The sequence below is a fragment of the Dasypus novemcinctus genome, chromosome 13, assembly GCF_030445035.2.
Source record: "Dasypus novemcinctus isolate mDasNov1 chromosome 13, mDasNov1.1.hap2, whole genome shotgun sequence".
NCBI lineage: Eukaryota > Metazoa > Chordata > Mammalia > Cingulata > Dasypodidae > Dasypus > Dasypus novemcinctus.
In genome coordinates, this window is record NC_080685.1 from 37,955,228 (window position 1) to 37,977,434 (window position 22,207).

Genomic DNA, 22,207 nt, shown 5'->3' on the forward strand with positions numbered 1-22,207 from the left:
TTGAGGACATGCTCGCACAGTTTTTTCTAATGCTGCATGTTTGCATATATAGAGAGAAGCAGTGAGAAGGATATTGGGAAAGTAACAGTCTCAAGCATGGAGGCCTAAAGAGGGTTCTTGTAGAGACCAGGCAGAGGCATGGCAGCTTGGCCCAGAGGAAATCATCGAAAGTCTTTAGGGTAGACATACTTTAGCACAAATTAATTTATCCTCTTAGAAAACTGGGAGAATGTCTCTGAGGGAATAGTATTTAGGAGAGGTATAGTTTTATTTGGCAGGGAACGCTTAGTAGGCATGTGGCGAAGGTGAAGTGTGCCGCATGAGGGTGATTCGAGAAAGGCAGTGATGGAAAGACACTAGGGAAGCTAAATGAATTCAAGGAAAGTAAACACGTGATTTTCTTGTGTGGAGGGTGGACATGGAGTGCCTGGGGGTTCCAACGTCACCTTTTTCTTCAGGGTTGGTCCTAACTGAGGAATAAGTGTGTGTGGTATGTGATGTGTGGTGTGTGGAGGGTTAGGCTTGGGTGTGATCAGAGGCAACTGGAGCTAACAGAGGAGCTGCAAGCTGAGACGTTTTCGTTCAAATCCACATGAGTTTGCAGTTAGAAAGCTTTGTCTTTGTGCTGTAGAGGATTGAAATAGAGTAGAGGATGGATGCAAGTCCTCAAAGACTTCAGATCAGCTCAGACTGAAATTTAGAACTGGGGAGATGCCTAAGGGGTCAAACAGATGGAAAAAGTGAGGGTGACCATTGCCTCTAAAAAATATCACTGAATCAAGGTAATTTAGTCTATATTTTTTTCCCAGTGCAAGAACAGGTTTTCAGAAACCAGCTCAACTCAGCCCAAATTCAGCAAGGCCTTAGGGTCTAAAGGAACAGATCAAGGGCTTAGAATCAGGACATCTACATTCTAACCCTCCTTAGCTGCATAGTATTGGACAAATCATGTTATCTCAGTGGGTTCTGTTTCTTGCCATGACTGTAAAATGAGGGTGTAAAATGTCTAATGTCCTTTTCAGCTCTCTCCTGAAGCATTAACGTTCCTTGTGTTATCATGACTTCAAAGTACTTTACACCTGCTCTAGGTATTGTTTCCAGATGCCCCCAGTGCTGCCCTCTGCTGGCAATAAGACTTAAACATTGATGTCAACTCACCTACATGAAGAGATTTGTCTCTGAATCATTCATATCTATCTATCTATCTATCTATCTATCTATCTATCTATCTATCTATCTATCTATCTATCTCTCCATCCATCCATCCATCCATCCACCCATCCATCCATCTGAGATAAAAAAGAGCACGGGTTAGGATCCCAGCATCTTCACTGCCTAATGAGTGAGTGAGTTAATTTCTCTGGACCTCAAGGTTCTCATCTCTGGTATCTCATTGTTTCCTTATAACCCAAATCAAATGTGGTTGACTCCTCTCACATTCTTAGGTTCTCATCACAATTTATGTCTGACTCACACACCCCCATCCTCTCCCCAGCCGGCTCTTAGATGGAGGAAATAAGACAGAAGTAGGCGGCTAGCCTATGATCTAGATTTTCTTATATAAGCAAAAGTAACACCAGAGTGCTGAGGTAAGACTTTTCTGAGAAGGTTACCTGTCAAGAACGTTGGTCTACTTAAGAATGAGATCAGTCATTAGCTTGGTATTTGCATCAAATTCTGTCCTTACCAATGGCAGGCCAGCCAGGGCTTCTTTCCTGGCCTTGGAGCAGGACATTTTGACTCCAGCGTGGGCAGATGCTAGACAACGTGACTGAGGGGAGCACAGTGGCCTGAGATATTGACTCATAGGACAATTTGGGAGAGAGGACAAAAGATATGACCTCTACAGACATAAACTTCAGGGTAAAAATTGGGCCTTGGGTTTCATCTACCTTGGGTGATGAACCTTCCATACTTCCAAGCTACCTGTCAAATAGCATGTTTTTCCAAGGTGAGTCAGAATTTATTCTAAAATCTTAGTAAAGAATATTCCCCCTGCTGCCTTCTGATGACTAGTGGACCTTACCCAGTGGAAAGAACACTGGAATTTGGGAGACATAGTTACAGTTATTTTTCTCCACTAACCAACTGGATCACCTTGCAAAATCACTTAGCTTCTCTGTACCTCTGTTAGCCTACTGTTTTAGCACATGGAAACAACCACTCTGCTTCTCTCAGAGATATATTGTAAGGATAGAAATAAATTATAGAAAGGTTTTAACTCCAGAGTGAAATTATCTGAAAAAGACTATATAGTCTTTTTATTACTCAGTAATTATAACTTTTCTTGAATGGGGTACATGGATTCTCTTAATTCTGCTCCCTAGTGAATACTGTTAACTTTTTTCTCTAGACCTCTTCCTATTATATACCTCTACTGCATGGCTAGCCATATTGAACTGAAATAATCTGTGTATGTGTTAGTCTCCACATTAGACACCTGGGGCTTATCTCTCTTTATCTATGCTAGTCTAGTCTAGGGGATCAAGACATGTTGAATTAGGACAAATTAAGCAAAGACCCAGGATACAGGTTTGTTTTCTGTTTGTTTTGTTTGTTTTGGCAAAGGTGGCTCCTTCCAGAAAGACAAAGTGATAGGAGCGAGCCTGCGTTTGTGGGAGAGGTCCCTGCTTACACATAGAGCCTGATAAAAATCTATCGTCAGACACCTACCTCTTCTTCTCAACAGCTGTATTACCACTTGGAGAATCATGATGACACCAATGATGCTCCCTAAGATCAGCCCAGCATACAGTCCCCATTGTGTTGATTCTGAAAAAAAGTCAAAGGGCAATCTCTAAAGTACTGTGAGTTTAAAAACAACCCACAGAAGTGGGGAGATGTAGAACCTCATGTTCTCTTCCTTCTTCCTCTCCCAAGGAAGACAGTTATATGCATAGTTTTAGAGATCAGCTTTAGACTACTGAAGCTTTCCAAATCTGTTTTCTTATCCTCATTTCTCTCACTATAATCAACTTTCATATTCCCCTATCTATAAGGATTTTTCTATTTAGATGCTTTATTTTTGCCTCAACTACCCTACGTCTAAAACTAAACTTATCTTCTTTTTAAATAATTAATGAATCCTGTATTCATTTTGGTAAAAAGAACATGAAAGTTCCACGTGCTGTCCCACACCCCCATACCATTCTCAAGAGACACTGGGAGGAAGAAAGATCTACTTTTCTTTCTTAAAAAATAAATGCTGTAGTGCTATTATTGTACTACTATGCAAATAACTGTATTGAATCCACTAGACCTGAACTGAAAGAAAAGCAGATTGTTTTCTTCTAAATCATTTCCTCTGTTTTATAATAGCTCTAGAATACCAGTCACCCAGGCTCAAAATCAGAGAGTCAACTTTAACTCCTTTCTCTCCTTTACCGGCTTTTACCAAGTCCTTCTGAACCAGAAGCAGCACTTTGCTAAACAGTAAATGAGCTCTATTGCCCTAGTCAATAAGACATTTAACTCCATGAGATATAATAGCAACAACTAAACACTCACAATGGGCAAGGCTTTTTTCTGAGTGTATTATATGTACTAACATATTTAAACCTCACAACAATCCTGTGTGGTTGGTACTCTCATTGCTCCCATTTATGGATAAGGAAGCAGGTACAGAGATCAAGAGCTATAACTTTGTCTAAGAGTAGAAATACGGCTGAATGCTGAAGACAGACTGCTTGGAGACTTAGATTCATGCGCTTGGAGTAAGTTAACCAGAGTAGTGAACAGACGGGGCCATCCTAAGGCACTAGGATTCCAAGTAATGTACAGCAATAGGGTTCTAAGTAATATAACACCAAGTGTTAGCATTAATATATAAGGGTAACATACAAAGATTATTGTGAAATATTCTTGCTTGTTGTTGACCCTGTGATGGATATACTAAGAAGATGAAAGAAGGAATAGGTGGGTTACAAAGAAATAGAGTGTTTGCAGACACAATTCAGATGTTTACAGAATTGACTGAAGATACAGAATGAAGTCTCCATGGATTGATCAAAGGTATCCACCAAGATCCAAGTGGGTCTCCTTCCCTACAGCTAACCAGAAGTTGCCTTCTGGGTCTGAAAAGACTCTTTTTTTCTTCCTGGCCTTGTGAAGCCTGTCATACCAAGAAATCCTACTGAACTGACTTTTTGGATGATTATTGATTAAAGATTCTCCTCCCAAGATTGAAAGTGTTCTAATCCTAACAGATACAACCTCAGCAGACAACCATATGATCTGGTCAAGGAGCTCAGGAGCAAGCAGAGAGGACTAATAAGACTCTTGAATTTGTATAAAGCATGGAATTTGATCACTCTTTAGGCTAGAGGAGGAGCTCCACTTTGAACCACCCCTCTGAATGGCTTATGGTCACAGAGAACCCTCTGTGCAGGGTGTGTGTTTATATGTGTGTAAGAGAGAAAGAGAGAGATTGATTAACTCAGGACTTAAGTTTCCAACACCAAGGACCTAAGAATTAACCTCCCAAATACTAAGATAACCATCCAAGCCAGCTGCCTAAAGTCCATGTTTCATTAGCCTATGGAACGGATCCAGCTTACTATTTTGAGACTATTTCCTCTTTCTTCTTTCATCTTAGATATTTTTGGGTCTTCTAAAATAAGAACTAATTTAAGAACAGACACTTCAAAATTTACATCATTTTAAAAGGTAATGTGTCTCTTGAATTAATTTGTTTGTTTCATTCAAACGAGGTGGTGCCTTTAAAACTGGAAAATAACTCATGACAAAGCTGCATTGGTAAAGTCTGCAAAATCAACCTTTCTCCTCTCCCCTCACTCCTGTTGCTGACAACTCTGCCGTTCACTTAGTCACATAAACTAACAATGACTGCAGCACATTACTGAGGCTCAGATGACAGAATGATAATAGCCCCTCTTTCTTTTCCAGAGTCTCAGGAGACTGCCCCTTTGTCCTGCGAAGTAAATGGCAGGCTCCTCCCCGCCCAGCCTGACCAGCCCGGAGGAAACCTGGCCAGAGTCCTGAAGGATATTTCACAAACTCAAAGTTTCTTCTTAGTCTTTGTGTACAAAGTAATACAAAACTATTGGGTGAATATTTAAGTTACCTTAAACTGTAGTACTCATCCCACCCAATCAATTAATTTTGTGTTAAGGAAACAGAACACAGAGAGGTGAAGCATACTTAGGGTCACAGAGCCTGTGGCAGAGCTGGGATGAGAGTGAGGACTGCAGACTTTCCAGTTTGTGTTTTAGCCTCTAGGGATGGAAAGCAGTACAGGCTATGATGCCTGGGAGAACGCTTGAGTCAAAAGCCCCCTGAACTGCCAACCCACCCTTCAACATCCTCCATCCAACACGTGCCCTTTCCTGCTCCAATGGGCCACGCCATACTTTCCTTCCCACTCCACCTTCCTCGGTCCACCCAACCTGGAGGTCCCAGTCGATCTTACTGCTCTGATCACCTTTCCTGACCATTCCAGCTTTTCCTTCTCCCTTGGACCCCTGTGTTTTGTGTCACATGTCTTAGAATCTGATTTTTGTCAATATTATCTTTACCATGGAGACCATTTTCAATGAAGGTATTTGGAAACAGACAAATGGATTCAAATTCTAGGTCAACTGCTTGATAGCTCTGTGGCCTCAGCTTCCTCATCTGTAAATGAGCATAACAATATCGAGTTTGCAGAGCTGTTCTGATGAACCAATGAGATAATGGAGATAAAGTGCCCAGAACAGTGCCTGGAATCCTGCTTGTGGTCAATAAATGTCAACTCCTTCCTCTGACCTTAATTCTCCACCTAGCTACTAGGTTCTTGGAGGCCAGAGGCCATCTCTTATACCTCTTTTGCAGTTCTCTTAGTATTTGGCACATATTAGCCCCTTTTTGATAGAAAGGATAAGGAGATGGGTTTGCTCTCAAAGTCCAAATGAATTCCTCCATCCATGTTCAGAGGGCTTCCCCGCATTGTGTTGTTTATGACTTCGTTTCCCTATCTATATAGCAGGTCCAAGCATTTTTTTCACTTGGTCTTAACCTATTCAGTTCTATTTTCTAATTACAATATTTGTATGGAAACTAAACATCAGGGGCTTTATGGCCCTCAGAAATTTGGATGAATATGGACAAATGCTACTTTTATAGCTTGTTGGGGTCAGGCTGCCCATGATTTCTGCAATTTCTGGAAATTCTCATGGTTCTCTAAGTGTTTGCTCTTGCAAACTCCACCTGCTCTACTCTCTGCTGTCTTACATGCAAAGTTCTACTGTACATTTGAAGAGTCACAGGGCATGCTTTCCACTGTGCACCAGGCAGCTTTCCACCATCTTGCAGGCTCAGACCCCTCTTTCTCTTCTTATTTTTGCACAAGTAACATCTCCCCCCTTTCTCATACACAGTCCTTCAACCCACAGCCAGATTCTTTGGCAGTTTCTCCTTCTGCCATCTACCATTTATTAAGGAACAATCCTGAACAAATACTCCTCCCACCCAAAGAGAAATTCTCTTAGCCGTTTCTTTAACATAATATTTTTCCCCTTTTTTGCTGTAGAAATCTAACATAGAAGCAAATTCCTTAAAGTTAGGCCCTGTATCTTATTCTTTGTTTGCATTCTTCATTCTAACTGATACAATACAGGGTAAGGAGGCACTCAAAATACACTCAGTGAACTAAATTAAATTAAATTAGAGGTCATAGGAAATGAAAGTGGGAGAAGACTGTCCTGCGTCATTTTGTTAGGAATCATCAGAGTGCCAAGTGTACGAAGATCCCAGAAGGAAAGCCACCTTCCAAATGCCCCAAGATTGAAGTAGAAAGGAAGGAGCAATGACCTACTTTACATATGTTTTATAATAACAAAAATGGAACAAGAGGGAAAGTGTGCATCAGTGCTTTCCATACATCACCTGTGTTCCCATTTCAATCACTATTTCCTGTGGTGGAAACTCCAGCTCTCCCTCTTTTTGCTCAGTCATGTAGCACCTCTTGGAATGTGTCCCTGAGAAATAAGACCCTAAGCCCTTTTCTCCTTCATTCTCAAAGAGACCCTATCCAAATGTACTGGAGGTTTGGAAACTTATTTCCCCTGGCCCTCTCAGAGGAAGCTGCGCACTGGTTGAGAACTTCTGTGCCATCGCTGAAGAGCATTTCGCATGAGTCTCCTCCCTGTGGTGCTCTATCCTGCCTGTGGCTTAAACAAGGAACTTGGCAGTAGCTCTGCCTCCAAGAAAAATGCTGGAGGACTTTTGTTGTCTCTGTGAAGTCTGTTGCCACAGAAACACAAAAACTTCTCTTTCCCAAGTCCCCAAACCTAAATCTTTAAGGAAGATAAGGGAGGAAGGCAAAGGAGGAGGGGGTTGGGGGGTGAGGAGAGAATGAATCTAAGAACCAAATGTCATTCACCCCAGAAGATACTGAGATGCTAATGCAACCGTCTGAGAGCACCGGATCTCTTTCCTGCCTTTCATGTGGCAAGGCAGCCAGCGGGAGGGTGCACATCTATGAAGAAGCCAACCATCTTCAAGCAGTACCTTCTTGTTGGTAGCGGTTTCCACTCAGAATTGGGGGTGGGGGAAGGATACTCATGAACCATATACCAATTCAAAGTCTGGGACCACCCAATTCTTTGTGAAAATTTTTTACAGAGTTCTCAGCTTCCAGAAAAATCCATTCCTCTTGCCTATTCCCAGCTAGCAGTTGACAGTTTGGAAAATTCTTGGCCTGTCCAGATAGCTTGCTCTCAGAATGGGGCCCTTAGAGCAGACCTGGCCTTCCGGGTGGTGAATTCCCAGAGGACAGGGCTCCTCAGCATAAGAGTGTGACTGAACAACCCTCTATTACTCCTTTGCTAACAAAACCCTTTGTGTTGCAGAGGCTGTGGTTGTGACACAAGGTCATTTCTCACATTCTTTCGTGGTACTTCAAGTCTTGTCCAGGCCCATGGCTACCCAACTAAGGATTACATGCCTCAGTTTCCCTTATAGCAGGTATGCCCTAGCATCCATCCTTCCACCATTCTTGCCAGGTTTCCTGGATTAGGAAGCACCATGGAGAGGGATCTGCCCCTGTACCTGGAACACCAGGTGACTCTGTAACAAGGGGAGTCCTTGTTTGAGGAAAGGGCCTTGTTAGAAAGGGGAGCTCCCAGAGCTCTGTAGCAGGTTTCAGTCGTTTCTTCCACTGAGCTAACTCAGACTTGCTGAGCCAGTTTTTTGCTTAATCTACTGAAAAGGGTAAGAGAATGAGCTTCTAGGGGCATTCCCTTTTGAAAGAATTACTTAAGGTCATATATATTAACCATTCTAGCAAAGGCGTAGCTATTTTAAAACATGGTCATTGAGGACAGGAGCAAGTTGCTTTTGTCCATACTCCTTTCTACCTCCCTCTTCTCAAAATACTTCATGAAATAGCTGTGCATTTTGACAAAGCCTTCCAGTAAACATATTGCAAAACAAACTATCAATTGCATAAAATTGTACATTTCTTAAAAAAAGTTTTAGGAGAGCTGGTCCTGTGCTAACAGTCTGGGGTGGTCACCTTGCTACTTTTTATTCTCAACATTTGTTCATTGCTTATGGTGTACCAGGTCACAGCCACTTGAGGAAAAATTCAGAGGGGCTCATACACGTGAGGGTTACCACTTAAAAAGATCTGAAGCTTATAAGCAAAACATTAGTAACTGAATAAAAACAAGCTTTCTGAACACTAGCATGGACATTCGTCTGGAGAAAGTGGAGGCAGAGATATTTCTGGTGTTTGAGGAGCCAGTGGAAGCTAACCTAGAGTGGCCAGTGAGATGTAGATGGTAGTTTCCCAGTGATACAGGTTGGCAGGGGAGGGAGGCTGGGGAGAACTAATCTGACTTGTTAATAACTTTAAAGATGGGACCTGTGTGTCTAAGACAGCTTCTTTAAACAAACAAAAAACCCACGGGAACACTGCTTCACATGACCTAGTGAGAGTGTTTTTGTATCACCCTAGGATTTGGACTTTGTGATAAAGGTGCTTCATTACAATAGACATTAAGTGCTTCTCGCTATAAAACAATGAAATGTCCAATGGAATAAGGATGAATAGATGACCAAGAGCCTGAACAAAAGTCATTAAAAATATTTAGAAGAGCAAATATTCTTGGGTGGTTTAATTTAAGTGAGTCCTGCCAAGAGGCATTGTTGACATCACATTGCATTTTGGTCGTGTTAACATCAATAACCACATTGAGATCTCATTAATAAAAGTAAAAAACATATATCTGAAGATTCTTTCCTTGGTTATAGGTGGTGAGGTCACCTCTAATAAGCTCTCAGTCCCCACCCTTTCATCCCAAGTTTGAGATTTCCCTTTGTATGACCAATGAAAACAGGTCTTTGTTAAACTCCTGGTCACTCCTTTGGTTCAAGCCTCACCATCACTTGATGGATTACTGCAATAATGGCCTCTCCATAACTAGTTCTCTCACTTTTGTGGTTTCCCAGCACCAATCTGTTTTCCACACCATTGAATTTTCTCTCTGAAATGCAAAACTAACCACACTACTCCTCTGTGGAAAATTTTATTAGCTCCCATCACCTACGGGATAAAACAGAACAAGATCCAGCTGTGTCTGCTTTTCCCTCTCTGGAATGTCTTCCTTTTATCTCTTGGGGAATTTCTATTTACTCTTCAAACCCAGTTTATGTCGCATCCTCTGTGATGCTTTCTCTGATCCCCCAAGACAGGGTTAATCATTCTCTCCTCTTCCTTACCTTGTACATATTTCTATTTTGCCCCCATTATGCTACACAATGTATAGCAATTATTTACTTATAGAACTAGCTTCCTCATTAAGGGCAAGGTTCATGTCTTTTTCATCTTTGTGTTCAGCATCTAGCACAACGTTGGAACATAGCAGAACCTCAATAAATTTTTAAAAATTAAACAGAGTAATTTAATAATTAGTAGCATTCATTTGCAAACAAAAATCAGTGTACAAATTAAAACTCTGTTTTCAGTATTCAGGCAACCTGATGTACTGGGAGGAACATGCTACAAACTAGCTGTGTGGTCTGGTTCTGATCCACTGTGATCTCTGTTCCTGAAGTTTAGGGAAGGGATCTCTATGTGACAATCCTTAATAGCTGTTCTCACTAACATGCACACAAATTGAATCATAGAATATAGACTCTAGAAGGAACTTCACTAGTCTACACTTTTCACTTTCCTGATGATGAAACGGAGACACAAGAGTGAAACAGCTACCTGCCTGTGGGGTGATTCTCTTAATCACTGAGCTGAGTGAGATCCAGACTCAGACCCATGGGCTCTTCCCATGACACCATATTTCCACTTCTTCTCATGCCTCCACACCCCACAAGAGCCTGCTTCATACTCAGCAAATGCTGATTGACGCTGGTATATACTTGGTCCTCAAAGACAATTAGATGGGTAAGAACATCTTGTCATGTTTCCTTAAATTGTCCTTAGAGCTAGATGCCCCTATCATAAGCATTATGACCTTCCAGGGCTTTGGTACACATGAATTAAACTCTTGTTAAACTGCACTGCCTAGCATGAAGAGAGTTCTCTTGTTTTTGAAGGGTAGGCTAGGATAAAGCATTTGGTGCCCTGTATTTATATCAATAGCGCTGCTATAACCAGAGAGGGCTGTGCTGGGACAAGAGCTAATGCTTCCTTAGCCACTGGGGAAAAATGACTTTTTATTATAGTTGATAAGACATTTTAAGTGTACTATCTCTTCCATTAATACCTATGAGAATTCCAGAATTGAAGAGCCCAGCGCTATCACTTGCTTTGATGTGACCTTACTTAACCTTTTTATATGTATTTTTCCTCATCTGTAAAGTAGGGATACTAATACTATTAATGTTATAGGATTATGTGAGGATAAAATGATATGACACATAACTGGCACATAGTAAACAAGACCTGCCAGCAGTTGTTAACTGTAAATGAAGACTCTATGTCTCAGAGAGGTTAAGTGATATACCCATGTTATGTAGATGGGGCAGCATGGATCTATTATATAGATGGATACATTGTATAAACCATGCAACACTGCTTTCTTGGACCTGCCAGCACATTCTGAATGACTGGAGGCAGGGAAAGAGGTCTGAATTGGCCTCTGGATGAGGTTTGTATGCAAGGTGGGAAAGCAGTGAGACACATCTAGAAGGTGGGCAGACGGATGACTCTTGCCATGAAATGGCTGGGTAAGGCACCACAGAGGGGGTCAAGGTCACCAAAGAACTTTCAAGTGCAGGCTGCAGGACTTTCCCAGCAGTCCAACTGGGAATATCTAGGGATAGTCTGTGACTAGAGAAGGTGCTATGCTGAAGGAGCTGATCTATCTGGATACCCCCATTCCCACATTCCTGGCCATCTGGGAGCCCACTGTGGATAAAAGTCTCCTTGCCATGACTTCACTATTCCCCAGTGGATGCAGAAAGGAGACTATCAGGGCGTTAGCCAGGTCTTGTCGGGCCAAGACCCTGGTCCTTCTTACCCTGTACCCTCCCTCCTGAGGCAGAGACACAAGACCTGTTGGTGAGAAGTGTCAGTGCCCTATCCTGTTTCCAACCACAAGTGGTTAGTTTGGCTTACTTAACCAGCTATCTCTTCCTTTTGGTAACAGAATGATGATGCTTTTCTTTCTAGAGAAAAATAGTCAGAAGATCTATGTTTAGATACTACCCTATTATTTACAAGAAATTTGAGGAGGGTGCTTAAACACCATGAATTTCAATTTCCTTGTTTCTAAAATGAGAAGGATAATAACACCTTTCTGGCAAGGTTATTATGAGTATCAAAAGAGATTATGCAGGGAAGTGGATTTGGCTCAACTGATAGAGCATCCGCCTACCACATGGGAAGCCCAGGGTTCAAAACCAGGGCCTCCTGACCCATATGTGGTGAGCTGGCCCACGTGAGTGCTGATGTGCGGAAGGAGTGCCATGCCATGCAGGGGTGTCCCCCACGTAGGGGAGCTCCATGTGCAAGGAATGTACCCTGTAAGGAGAGCTGCCCCATACAAAAAACGAGCAGCCTGCCCAGGAGTGGCACTGCACACATGGTATAGCTGACGCAGCAAGATGATGCAACAAAAAGAGGCACAGATTCCTGGTGCTGCTGACAAGAATACAAGCAGACACAGAAGAACACACAGTGAATGGACACAGAGAGCAGACAACTAGGGGGCGGGGGGGGGGGGGGGAGGTAGGGAAGGGGAGAGAAATAAATAAAAAATAATAAATCTTAAAAAAAAATGTGCGTTAGAAAAGAGATTATGCAGTTGAAAGTACTTTGCCAATGATGAAGTGCTATTTGAGTTATCATTATCTCCCCAACTTTACAGTCCAGGTCTTAGTCTCACCTTTCTCTGGCTCCTCTGGCTTTCTTAGATTACCCTCCTCTGACCTGCTATGAGATTCATGGTCCAGTCCATAAAATAGAACCTTCATTATATTCTGTTTTTCATGAGTGACTGAATGTTTCATCTCTTATCTTTACAATAGAGAGCAGAGATCATGTGTAACAACTATTCCCAACTTCCTACAGCACCTGTGATCAACAAATACTTATGGTTTAGCATTGTCCCACTATCAATGGAGATGGGCTTGGGAGTCAGGGCCTGCCACCTACACTTCTTAACGCAGCCACCCTTGCAGTCTGGAGCTAAGGCAGGAGGGGAGAGGAAGGATCACAGCTTGGAGACCTGGGTCCAGCACATCCTGTTAGTTTCCTCAACTGTGAGTAGAGCATAATAATGCCACCCTGGTGATTATGAGGAGGGCACCCTCACTGAACACACATGGAAGGCTTTTGCAAACCATTAAGAAAATGTAAAGTATTGCTACCAAGGAGAAGACTATGGATGTGGAAGCAGAACAATTGGTGCAGGTGGTGACTAAGCCCCTATCCACTGAGTGGTACTCTAACCACCATTGATGCACTTACCTGGGGGGTCTGGCCTACAACTGGACCACGGGGTGAAGGTGAGAGAGCGGTTGCTAATAGGGTTGCTCACGGTGCAGATGTAGAAACTGTTGGCATGCTGAGGGCCGAGGGTGAGGTGGAGGAGGTGGGAGCCATTGGCTGGGCTCGGCAGGTGGGTGCCCGACTCTGCGCTCCAGCTGTATTCCACATGGTCGCCCTTCTCCACTGTACAGGCCAGCACCAAGCTGCAGTTCCCATTCTCCTGGGTACTGTTTAACACCTTAATTTCTGGAGTGGAGACCTGCTCTGTCAGGAGGGGGAGGAAGGGAGCCATCAGTGAAATGAACTCCCTGGAATTCTGACTTGACCTTTATGTTAGAAGAACATAGTGAGGGCATTTTTTCCCTCAAAAAGGAGGCCTCAGTGTGATTTATTCTGGTGGTGACCCTATTGCTTCACCATCCTTCTCTCTTCCCTACATTCCTTTCCAGGACCACCTCAGAATAAAATAGATAAGGAGAATTGGGACTTTTTGGTGTCCTCCTAACAATACTGTTAGGACTCCTCTTGCTCTGATGTCCCTAATCTGGGTTTCTTTCCTACATTCTATCAGCAGAATTTGCCGTCAGCTAGCTTGAATTATCATTGGCTAAAGGTATTAACCTCCTAGACTTAAAAGAATCGTGTTTTAGTAGTGGGATCTCATCTATAGTGTGTGCACATGTGTGTGTACAGTAGGTGCTTTAGTGTGTCTGGGTTAGGGACAGCTCTTCAAGCATAACCCATAGGCCCCATCAACCTATCCCACTCTAACCCTATTGGACAGGCAAGGTAAAAGGGACAGTCTTATTTATTTAGCAACTACTCTAGAACAGCGCTAGAGTTTTCACTTATCATCTTCTTTAAACTTCTCAAGAACACTTTGAGTTTGTTACAATTACTTCAATTTTATAGATAAAGAAACTGAGTCCCAGAGAGGTACAGTGTCTTATACAATGTCACACAGCCTCTAAGTGATCAAACAGATCTGGATCTAGGTCTGTCTGATTCCAAAATGCAGCCTCTTTCCTTGACTTGAGAACAGTCATGGCTACAGAGACCATATTTTTCAAGGTAATAATTTGATCAAAGATACGACAAAGGCAGTGGACAACAAGACCGAATGTACAACATCTGGACTATTCTGAAAAGTGCAAGATGCGTGGTGTCCACGGCCACCAGGGCCACCAAGGGCTTGCCTCGCCACCACTTTCAAAGTGATCAGGACTCCCTGGTTCCCGGCGGAGGGCGCTGGGGAGTCCTGCCTACGCGGAGGTAGGGGTGAGAGGTGAGACTTGGGAGGCAAGGAGGGTATTGCTGTTTCTCCTCTAGATACCTGAGGATTTTAAAGCTGCTAGGTGGGTGGGGCTCCCTTTCCCATCCATCCCCAGAGATAAGAAAGTCACTTTGAGGAAGCAGGAAAGCAAGCCCCTACCTGACTGTCAGCCTGTGGACCTAAGAGACACAAACCCTGAGTACGTTAAAAAAGGGGTGACAATTAACAATGCTGAAAAATGCTCGGGCCTTGGTTCCAGTTAAGTTCTGCAACCAAGCATCTTTATAAACAGAGACTTCACTTAAATGAGAAAAAGGCGTTTCTTCCACCAGATAAATACAATTCTATGTCCAGGGCACAGGGCTTGGCAAGTGGTACAAGGGATGAATTTCAGCTTGCAATAGCATGTATAGGCACGTGCAAACTACTTCTCTCTGTATTTTGGCATCCTCCTCTGTGAAAGAAAGGTTGGGTTTAAAAAGAAAAAAAAAAAAGAATAAAAATATTAAATGAACAAAAAAAAGGTTTGGCTTGATCATGGTATTCAAACTTAAAAAAAATCAAATAGAAAAACCCACCCTTTTTTCAAATAAAATCTTATTTGCAAACTATTACTCCTGGGGCTCTAAGCCATCCAGGTTGCAGACAGCTTGGCTCCTTTATTTGGGAAATGGGGATGAGGTTAGTTCATGCTTCACTATCACCAAAGGGAGAAAGAAGAAAAAAAAAAGAATCTCTAAAGCAGGAATTCTTAACCTTTTTTGTTCCCCAGATCCCTTTGCCAGTCAGGTGAAAACTATAGATCCCTTACTAAGTCCATACTATACTGTGTATTATTTAATAAATATATCACACCCCCACCAACTCATCCCCATAAGAATAAGGTTTGCTTTATTTTTTTTAATTTCAATTCAAGCTCACTTGCTAAGAATCCCTGCTCTAAAGCTTCTGCAATGAAAAACAGTTTAATGCCACTGGACTAGATGATCTCTCAAGTTATTTTCATTTCTAAGTTCCCTTTGCTTATAAGAGAAGCCTAAATTCTTGGACAAGTGACCACTCTGGCCCTGCAGTGTGGACTGGAGAAGAAACCATTATTACCATAAAGCTCCAGCTTCAGGCAAGAGCTCTGGACTGAAACGTTTTGCTCCAAGGTCATACAGTACCAGCCCTCATCCTCCTTCCTGCTTGCCAGGATCACCAGGCTCAGGTTTTCCACGTGAAACTTATAGCGATTCTCTAGATAGCTTGGAGAGCCTGCTTCAGATGATGGATCAAGAGACACGATTTTCTTCTTGACATTGCTTGCTGGTGATTTTGCCACAGTGACAAGGATGCGGATGCTTTTGTACATGTTCTTATTTACTCCTGGACATGCGAGGGGCAGTATCACATTTCTTCCCAACATATGAAGAATTTTTGGGCAGTACATCATGTCCCCACCTGTGGAGGGAGAAGAAGAGAGTCCCTTATTATAGAGGACTTTGAGAACCATGTTGAGTCACGACTGACAAACTGGAAGGCTCTGCCTCTTCTTCTTGGGTTATCCCTAGGGTTGCCAGGTCCTTAGTATGCACACTGTCATAAGGGGCCTCACTATATTCTCAGTGATGAAAAAAACCCCTATGGAAATCTTATAATTGTTTAGAATAGGAGACTGGATGTAGCTCGAGTGGTTGAGTGCCTGCTTCCCACATACGAGTCCCAGGTTTGATCCCTAGTACCTTCTTAAAAAATTGTTTAGGATATAATTCTAGGCTACCTAGAACCCTGGGTTTCTTTAATTTGGGAGAGAATTTTATCGACTTGCAGTTATAGTTAAGGTCTCTAAAGAACAGAGAGGGTAAATGACCTCTTTTAAATCACATAACTAGTAAGTGGCAGTCAGAACTAGACTCCAGGTCTATTAATTCCTTACCCATGGTTCTTGCCACCATTGGGTAGATACAATAAAGGATGGAGAGCAACTGAAAGTGATTCTGAGCTCATGAGCCCAAGGGGTCAGGGTGGCAGGAGTATCATTTCAGAAGATGAGAAAAAGAGGAAAATTTGAGGAAAGTGGGACCGGGAGGTGGTGAACCAAGTTTCTAAACTTTGGAATCTTAGCTTCCAAAAAAAACCCTAAGATAGTTCGTTTTGAGGTTGAAAATTATTTTAGTTCTCTCTTGCAAAAAGGCAGAGCCAGCAAAAACAAATAAAAAACCAAACCAATGAAACTCAAAAGATATTACTGTTTAAACCACTGATTAAACCTGCTGATCATTTAACACCTCCTTTCTCCTCAAACCCACAATCTGTCTTCCTCCCTTCTTTCTCAGCTGACAACGTTGCCACTGAAAAAAAGAATAGAAGAAACAAAAGGAGAACCTCCATTTATTACCACCACCGAATCTACTCACCTACCTGGATGGATGGCTTATGCTCCCATGTAAGTCTAGCCTGTTCCTTCACGGAAAGCTCACCTACTCCAAGGCTTTGCTGCTGCATTTGCACCCCCCACCCTTGCATCTACTGGGCGATTTCCATCAACCTGCAAACATGCCATAATTTCCCTCATCTTAAGAATCCCTCCTATGACCCCAGGTTCAACCCCAGACACTGCTCATTTCTTTGCTTTTCTTTGTAGTAAAGTCCTTTCATGTCTGTTTATGTTTTCTGTCCCCATTTCCTGAGCTGTTTTCTCTGTACTCACTCCAAATATTTTTTCTTACCACTTGCTGGAACCATCCTTGTCAAGGTCACTGTTTATTTCATAATGCCCGGTCAATTCTCAGTCTTCATCTTACTTGCTTTCTTTGCAGCATTTGACATAGTTTGTCACTCCTTCCTTGAAATACTTCATTTGGTCCCTGGAACACCACACTCTCTTGGTTTTCTCCTCTTTCATTGGTTGCCCCTTCTCAGCCTGCTTGACTGGAATCTTCTCTTCTTCCAAACCTCTGAACATGTGAGTATCCCAGGGCTCAGGACTCAGACCCCTTTTCTCCCCCATTCATACTTTGCCAGTTTCTCATCCAGTTGAAAGGAATGACCTATTTCTGGTACGCTTACAGAGTTATATCTCCCAACCAAACTTCCCCCTGCACTCCTGACTGTTGATACAGATCACAACTTGGCGGTCTAAAGGCTACCTCAAAATTAGCAAATGAGCACTTGATTCCATCACCCTTACTGCAAGCAGCATCACAATTTATCCAATTTCACAGGGCAAAAACAATGGAAACATCCTTGACTGCTTTTCTCTTTTTCTCTAATACTCTACATTCAGTCTATCAGTAACTCTGTGGGCTTTGCTCATAGAGTATTTTCAGCATCTGATCACTTCTCACCTCCTTCATTTCTGCTATCACTGTCACAGGACTGGGAGCTGCCATTGTTTCCCAGCTGATCTCCCTGTATTCATACAAGGAGCGGAGTTACCTTTTAAAACCATGTCAAATTTTGTCTCCCTCCAGCTTTTGAACTCCCAGGACTTTCTGTCACCCAGAATAAAATCCAAAGTCCTTACCATGGTTTCCAGGGCCCTGCCTACACCAGACCCTGGTACTTCTGTAGCTCCATTCCCTGCCCCTGCTCCCTCCCACACTGGCTTCCTGCTATTCCTCAGTCTCACCAGGAAAATTCTTGTTTCTGAGCTTTTGTGTTCGTTATTCCCTTTCTCTGGACATCTCCTTCCTCATATATCTGGATAGTTTGTTCCCTCAATTAATTTTAGGTTCTGCTAAAAAATATATATATATGTATATACATACAAATATATATATATATATATGTATGTATATATATATGTCTTTGGAGAGGTCTTTCTGATCATCCTACCTAAAAATAGCACCCCACTCTCATAGTACTTATTGCTGCCTGATATTATATCTTTATTTATTTTTGTCTCCTCCACTAGAATGCAAATTAATCAAGAAGAAGAACTTTGTTTTGCTCACTGTTTTATCCTAAGTAGCTACAATGGTGCTTGGCAAACAGTAGACTTTATTATTATTATTATCTTTTTTAAAAAAGATACATAAATCACACAAAAACATAGTAGGCTTTCAATAACTGTCTGTTGAATTTATAAATGCTGAAAGTCATATTACTTAAGAGCTCTCTTATTTAGCTTTGCCCACCATGTATATACTGAACACAACCATAAGCTAGTGTTTGTAAAAGAAGGATCTCGTGACTCAGAGAGAGCATAGATTGTTCTACTTGATAAGAGAGCCAGAAGAATAAAATAAAATAATCTGCCTAAGTAATCAGCCACTTAGAAGAGATGTAACTGACTTGTGGTTAAGATGGGTTGGGAAATTGGGCAAATTGGGCAAAATGTTCTTGATGGCAAAGTATCCTGAAATTCCAGTACTGTCCTGTAAATGTCTTAGCTAACGTCTGAATAGAAATTCAGAGATTGGGGGGAAAGAAAAAGCAGTCTTCCTAAACCTGAGCTAAAATCAGGATTAGAATGGTCAAGTTACCTAATTGTTAGGGAAAAGTGAGAAAGGCGGTAAGGGCCTTGTTCCTTTGAATATTGTCATGATCTTTGGAAAACAGTTTGACAGTTCCAGAAAAATTAAACATAGAGTTACCATGCAATTCCACTCTATGCAAAAATCTAAAAGAATAGAAAATGGGTACTCCAATAGATACTCGTACAGAGAGGTTCATAGAATCATTAATCACAAAAGCCAAAAGGCAGACATAATACAAGTGTCCATTAACAAATGAATGGACAAATAAAATGTGGTATATAAAATGGAATATTATTGAGACACAAAAAGGAATGAAGTTCTGATACATGCTACAACATGGTTGAACCTTGAGTATGTTATACTTAATGAAATAAACCAGACACAAAAGGACAAATATTGTATGACTCCACTTATATGAAATGCTTAGAATAAGTAAATTCATAGAGACAGAAAGAAGCTTTGGTAATGGGTAATGGTGATGGTATAACACAACATAGTCAATGTAATTAATGCCACTGAATTGTACACTTTAAAATGGTTAAAATGGAAAATTTTACTTTGTACGTATGTTACCACAACGAAATTTAAAAATTTATCCACCCCCTCAGTTTGATTATCAACTTGTAAAATAGTGTTCTTCACTATTGTTTAATTAATTATATGAGGACTATTAATGTGTAAGTGTGTTTTATTTTTTATTTTATTTTATTTTTAGGTGGTACCAAGGCTTGAGCCCAGGACCTCGTACACAGGGAGCAGGCACTCAACTACAGAGCTACACCCACTCCACATGTGTGTGTTTTCAACAAAGATAAGTTGGGAAGCGTATTGAAATTTCTTCCAGCCACACTTACCAGTTCCTGATGGTCAGATAATGTGGCAGCTCTGGTGGCTACATGCCTCAATTGCAAGTACCGTCCTAAACCTAAACGTTTCTATATAAAGAGATGATAGAAAATACAGCATTGTACATGAAAGTAGAAATGCCATGTGGTGGCTGTATGCCCTGAAATTGTATACAAAAAACGTTGTGTAGATAGATGAACATGTGTGTATTTTTCTGGGACAGCATCCAAAAATTTCATCCCTCAAAGGGGTCTGAGGTTCAAAACAAGATTAAAAGCCATCATCAGTTTGTTGATTTTGTTTTAGACTTATTTTGATATGGAGGAGGAAAAAAAGGAATGAAAATGATTCCTGCTCTCAGACTATAACCCACCACCTTCTCATATTTCTCCCAGGTACCCCCTCCTCCCACCTAACCTGGCACACTCCATATCATGGTTATTTTCAGAACTTGGAATTCAGAAGAGAGATATAGAATGAGGAAGGGAATAGACAAAAAAAACCCTAAACAAGCACGCAAACAAACACCCAAACTTAAGAGAAAAAGTAAGGGGCAGATGCCATCAGCTTATGCGCATTCAGTATTCGGTTGGGGGAAGGGAATCAAAACTTTGTCAGGAAGAGTGGGGGGACAAGACCCTCCTGCTCCACAGCCCACATACAGAATGTTGAAGCAAGACCTGAGTGGGTGCGAGCGGTGATGTCTGAAGGGTGCTTGAAATCCACCTCAGCTAAGCATAGGTGGAAAAATAAGTGGGGGTTGTAAAGTGGTTCATAAAATCCTCTAAGAGGAGTCCCTGCCCCTGAAACACCCCACTACCTGATGAGTGTTTTCCAGTGTGTCTGTGATTCAGTCAACCCCTGTTTACCAAAAAAGTCTGGGAGGAAACAATTGTAGCTGGAAATACCCACTCACTTTCCTTCATGGGTAATTATGCTTAGAAAGTAGAATGATTCACAGGGATCTATGGACCTTGGGCTGCAATTAGTCGAATTTAGCCAACCTTTTTTACAAGATGGAATTCTACCTAATTATAACCCCCTTCCTTTTTTTTCCCTTCAGTGCCGACACTTTTATGTGCATTTATAGCATCTTCCTACAGCATTTCCTTCAGGTGGACTTACGGAAGGATTCATTGATCCACCATTCTTACAGTAAACCTAGGCCCAGGAAGAAAATACAGAATGTGACTAAGACTGCTTTAAAAACTGTAAACAAGCAAGCAAGCAAACAAACAAACAAAACACTGTCCTCCTAGTCCTTGATGTTGCTGAATCTTTTTTTTTCAAGTCATGTGAAGTTTATTGATGATTTCCATTTCTAGGTCAGCTGTCTACCCCTTCCTTAATTCTCACTCATCATTTAAGTCTTTCTTTTTTTTTTTTTTTTTTTTTTTTATTTTCCACCTATTTTCTTTTTTTTTTTTTTTTTTTTTTAATTTTTTTATTTTTTATTGACTTTGTAATATTACATTAAAAATATATATGTGAGGTCCCATTCAACCCCACCCCCCCCACCCCCCCTCTCCCCCCCCCAACAACACTCGTTCCCATCATCATGACACATCCATTGGATTTGGCAAGTACATCTTTGGGCACCTCTGCACCTCATATACATTGGTTCACATCATGGCCCATACTCTCCTCTATTCCATCATGTAGGCCCTGTGAGGATTTACAATGTCCGGTGATTACCTCTGAAGCACCATCCAGGGCAGCTCCATGTCCTGAAGACGCCTCCACCTCTCATCTCTTCCTGCCTTTCCCCATACCCTTTGTCCATTATGTCCACTTTTCCCAATCCAATGCCACCTCTTCTATGTGGACACTGGATTGGTTGTGTCCATTGCACCTTTATGTCAAGAGGAGGCTCAGATTCCACCTGGATGCTGGATGCAATCCTCCCATTTTCAGTTGTAATCACTCTAGGCTCCATGGTGTGGTGGTTGTCCTTCTTCACCTCCATCTTAGCTGAGTGTGGTAAGTCCAATAAATCAGATTGTAGGTGCTGGAGTCTGTTGAGGCTCAGGATCTGGCTATCACATTGTCAGTCCAGAGATTCAAATCCCCTAAATATATCTTAAACCCCAACATTAACTGCACCTCCAGCACATTAGCATGAAAGTCTTATGAAGGGAGATCCCATCTGAGTCCAGATTCATCACACATAAACACCATTTCCAAAGAGGGGCCATCTGCCCTGGTAGTTAACCCCATCGGCCATGACCATAACTCCCATGGGTCTCTTTAGCCCTCAAAGGAACCAATATCTGGGGGTTGTATCTGCTTTATCTGTCTCTCTGACTCTGCTCAGTTGTGCATGAGGGCAAACCTTCTGCCAGCCTCCAGACTCTTTTTTAGAAACTCGTAGCCATATAAACTCATTTCTCCTTTCCATTTCCCCCTTATTAAGTCTTTCTTTACTCTTTTCTCCCTCACTATCTGCAGGTTATAACCTTCGATTCTCGACCCCCGCCACCAGCAATAAGTATTCAGAACCATGATACCCTATTGCCCCCAGGACCTGTCCTCTCCAGAGTGCATTCCTTAGGAAGGAACTGCCAACGCCCCTCCCTAAGTGCCCATCTGCCCTTCCAGAGAAGGTCCCCAACCAACCAAGGCCTTGGGCTGAGCCAAGATAGAAGCTCAAATGCTGAATCTTTTCTTCTACGCTAG

General features: G+C 42.0%; 2 protein-coding genes across 3 annotated transcripts in view; both read right to left on the minus strand.

Annotated features, from left to right (window-relative positions):
• Nucleotides 1-22,207, minus strand: part of LOC101428943 (intelectin-2) — a 399,980-nt gene that overhangs the window by 46,606 nt on the left and 331,167 nt on the right. The gene's annotated exons all lie outside the window — the stretch shown is intronic.
• Nucleotides 1-22,207, minus strand: part of SLAMF1 (signaling lymphocytic activation molecule family member 1) — a 39,723-nt gene that overhangs the window by 13,997 nt on the left and 3,519 nt on the right. The window contains exons 2-4 of one of the 2 annotated variants that reach the window (XM_004448393.4): nt 15,324-15,665; nt 12,929-13,213; nt 2,674-2,772 (exon numbers count right to left, since the gene is read on the minus strand). In XM_004448393.4, the coding sequence (XP_004448450.1) occupies nt 2,674-2,772; nt 12,929-13,213; nt 15,324-15,665 (726 nt within the window). The remainder of the gene's footprint in view (nt 1-2,673; nt 2,773-12,928; nt 13,214-15,323; nt 15,666-22,207) is intronic. The other variant, XM_004448395.4, reaches the window with a different exon arrangement.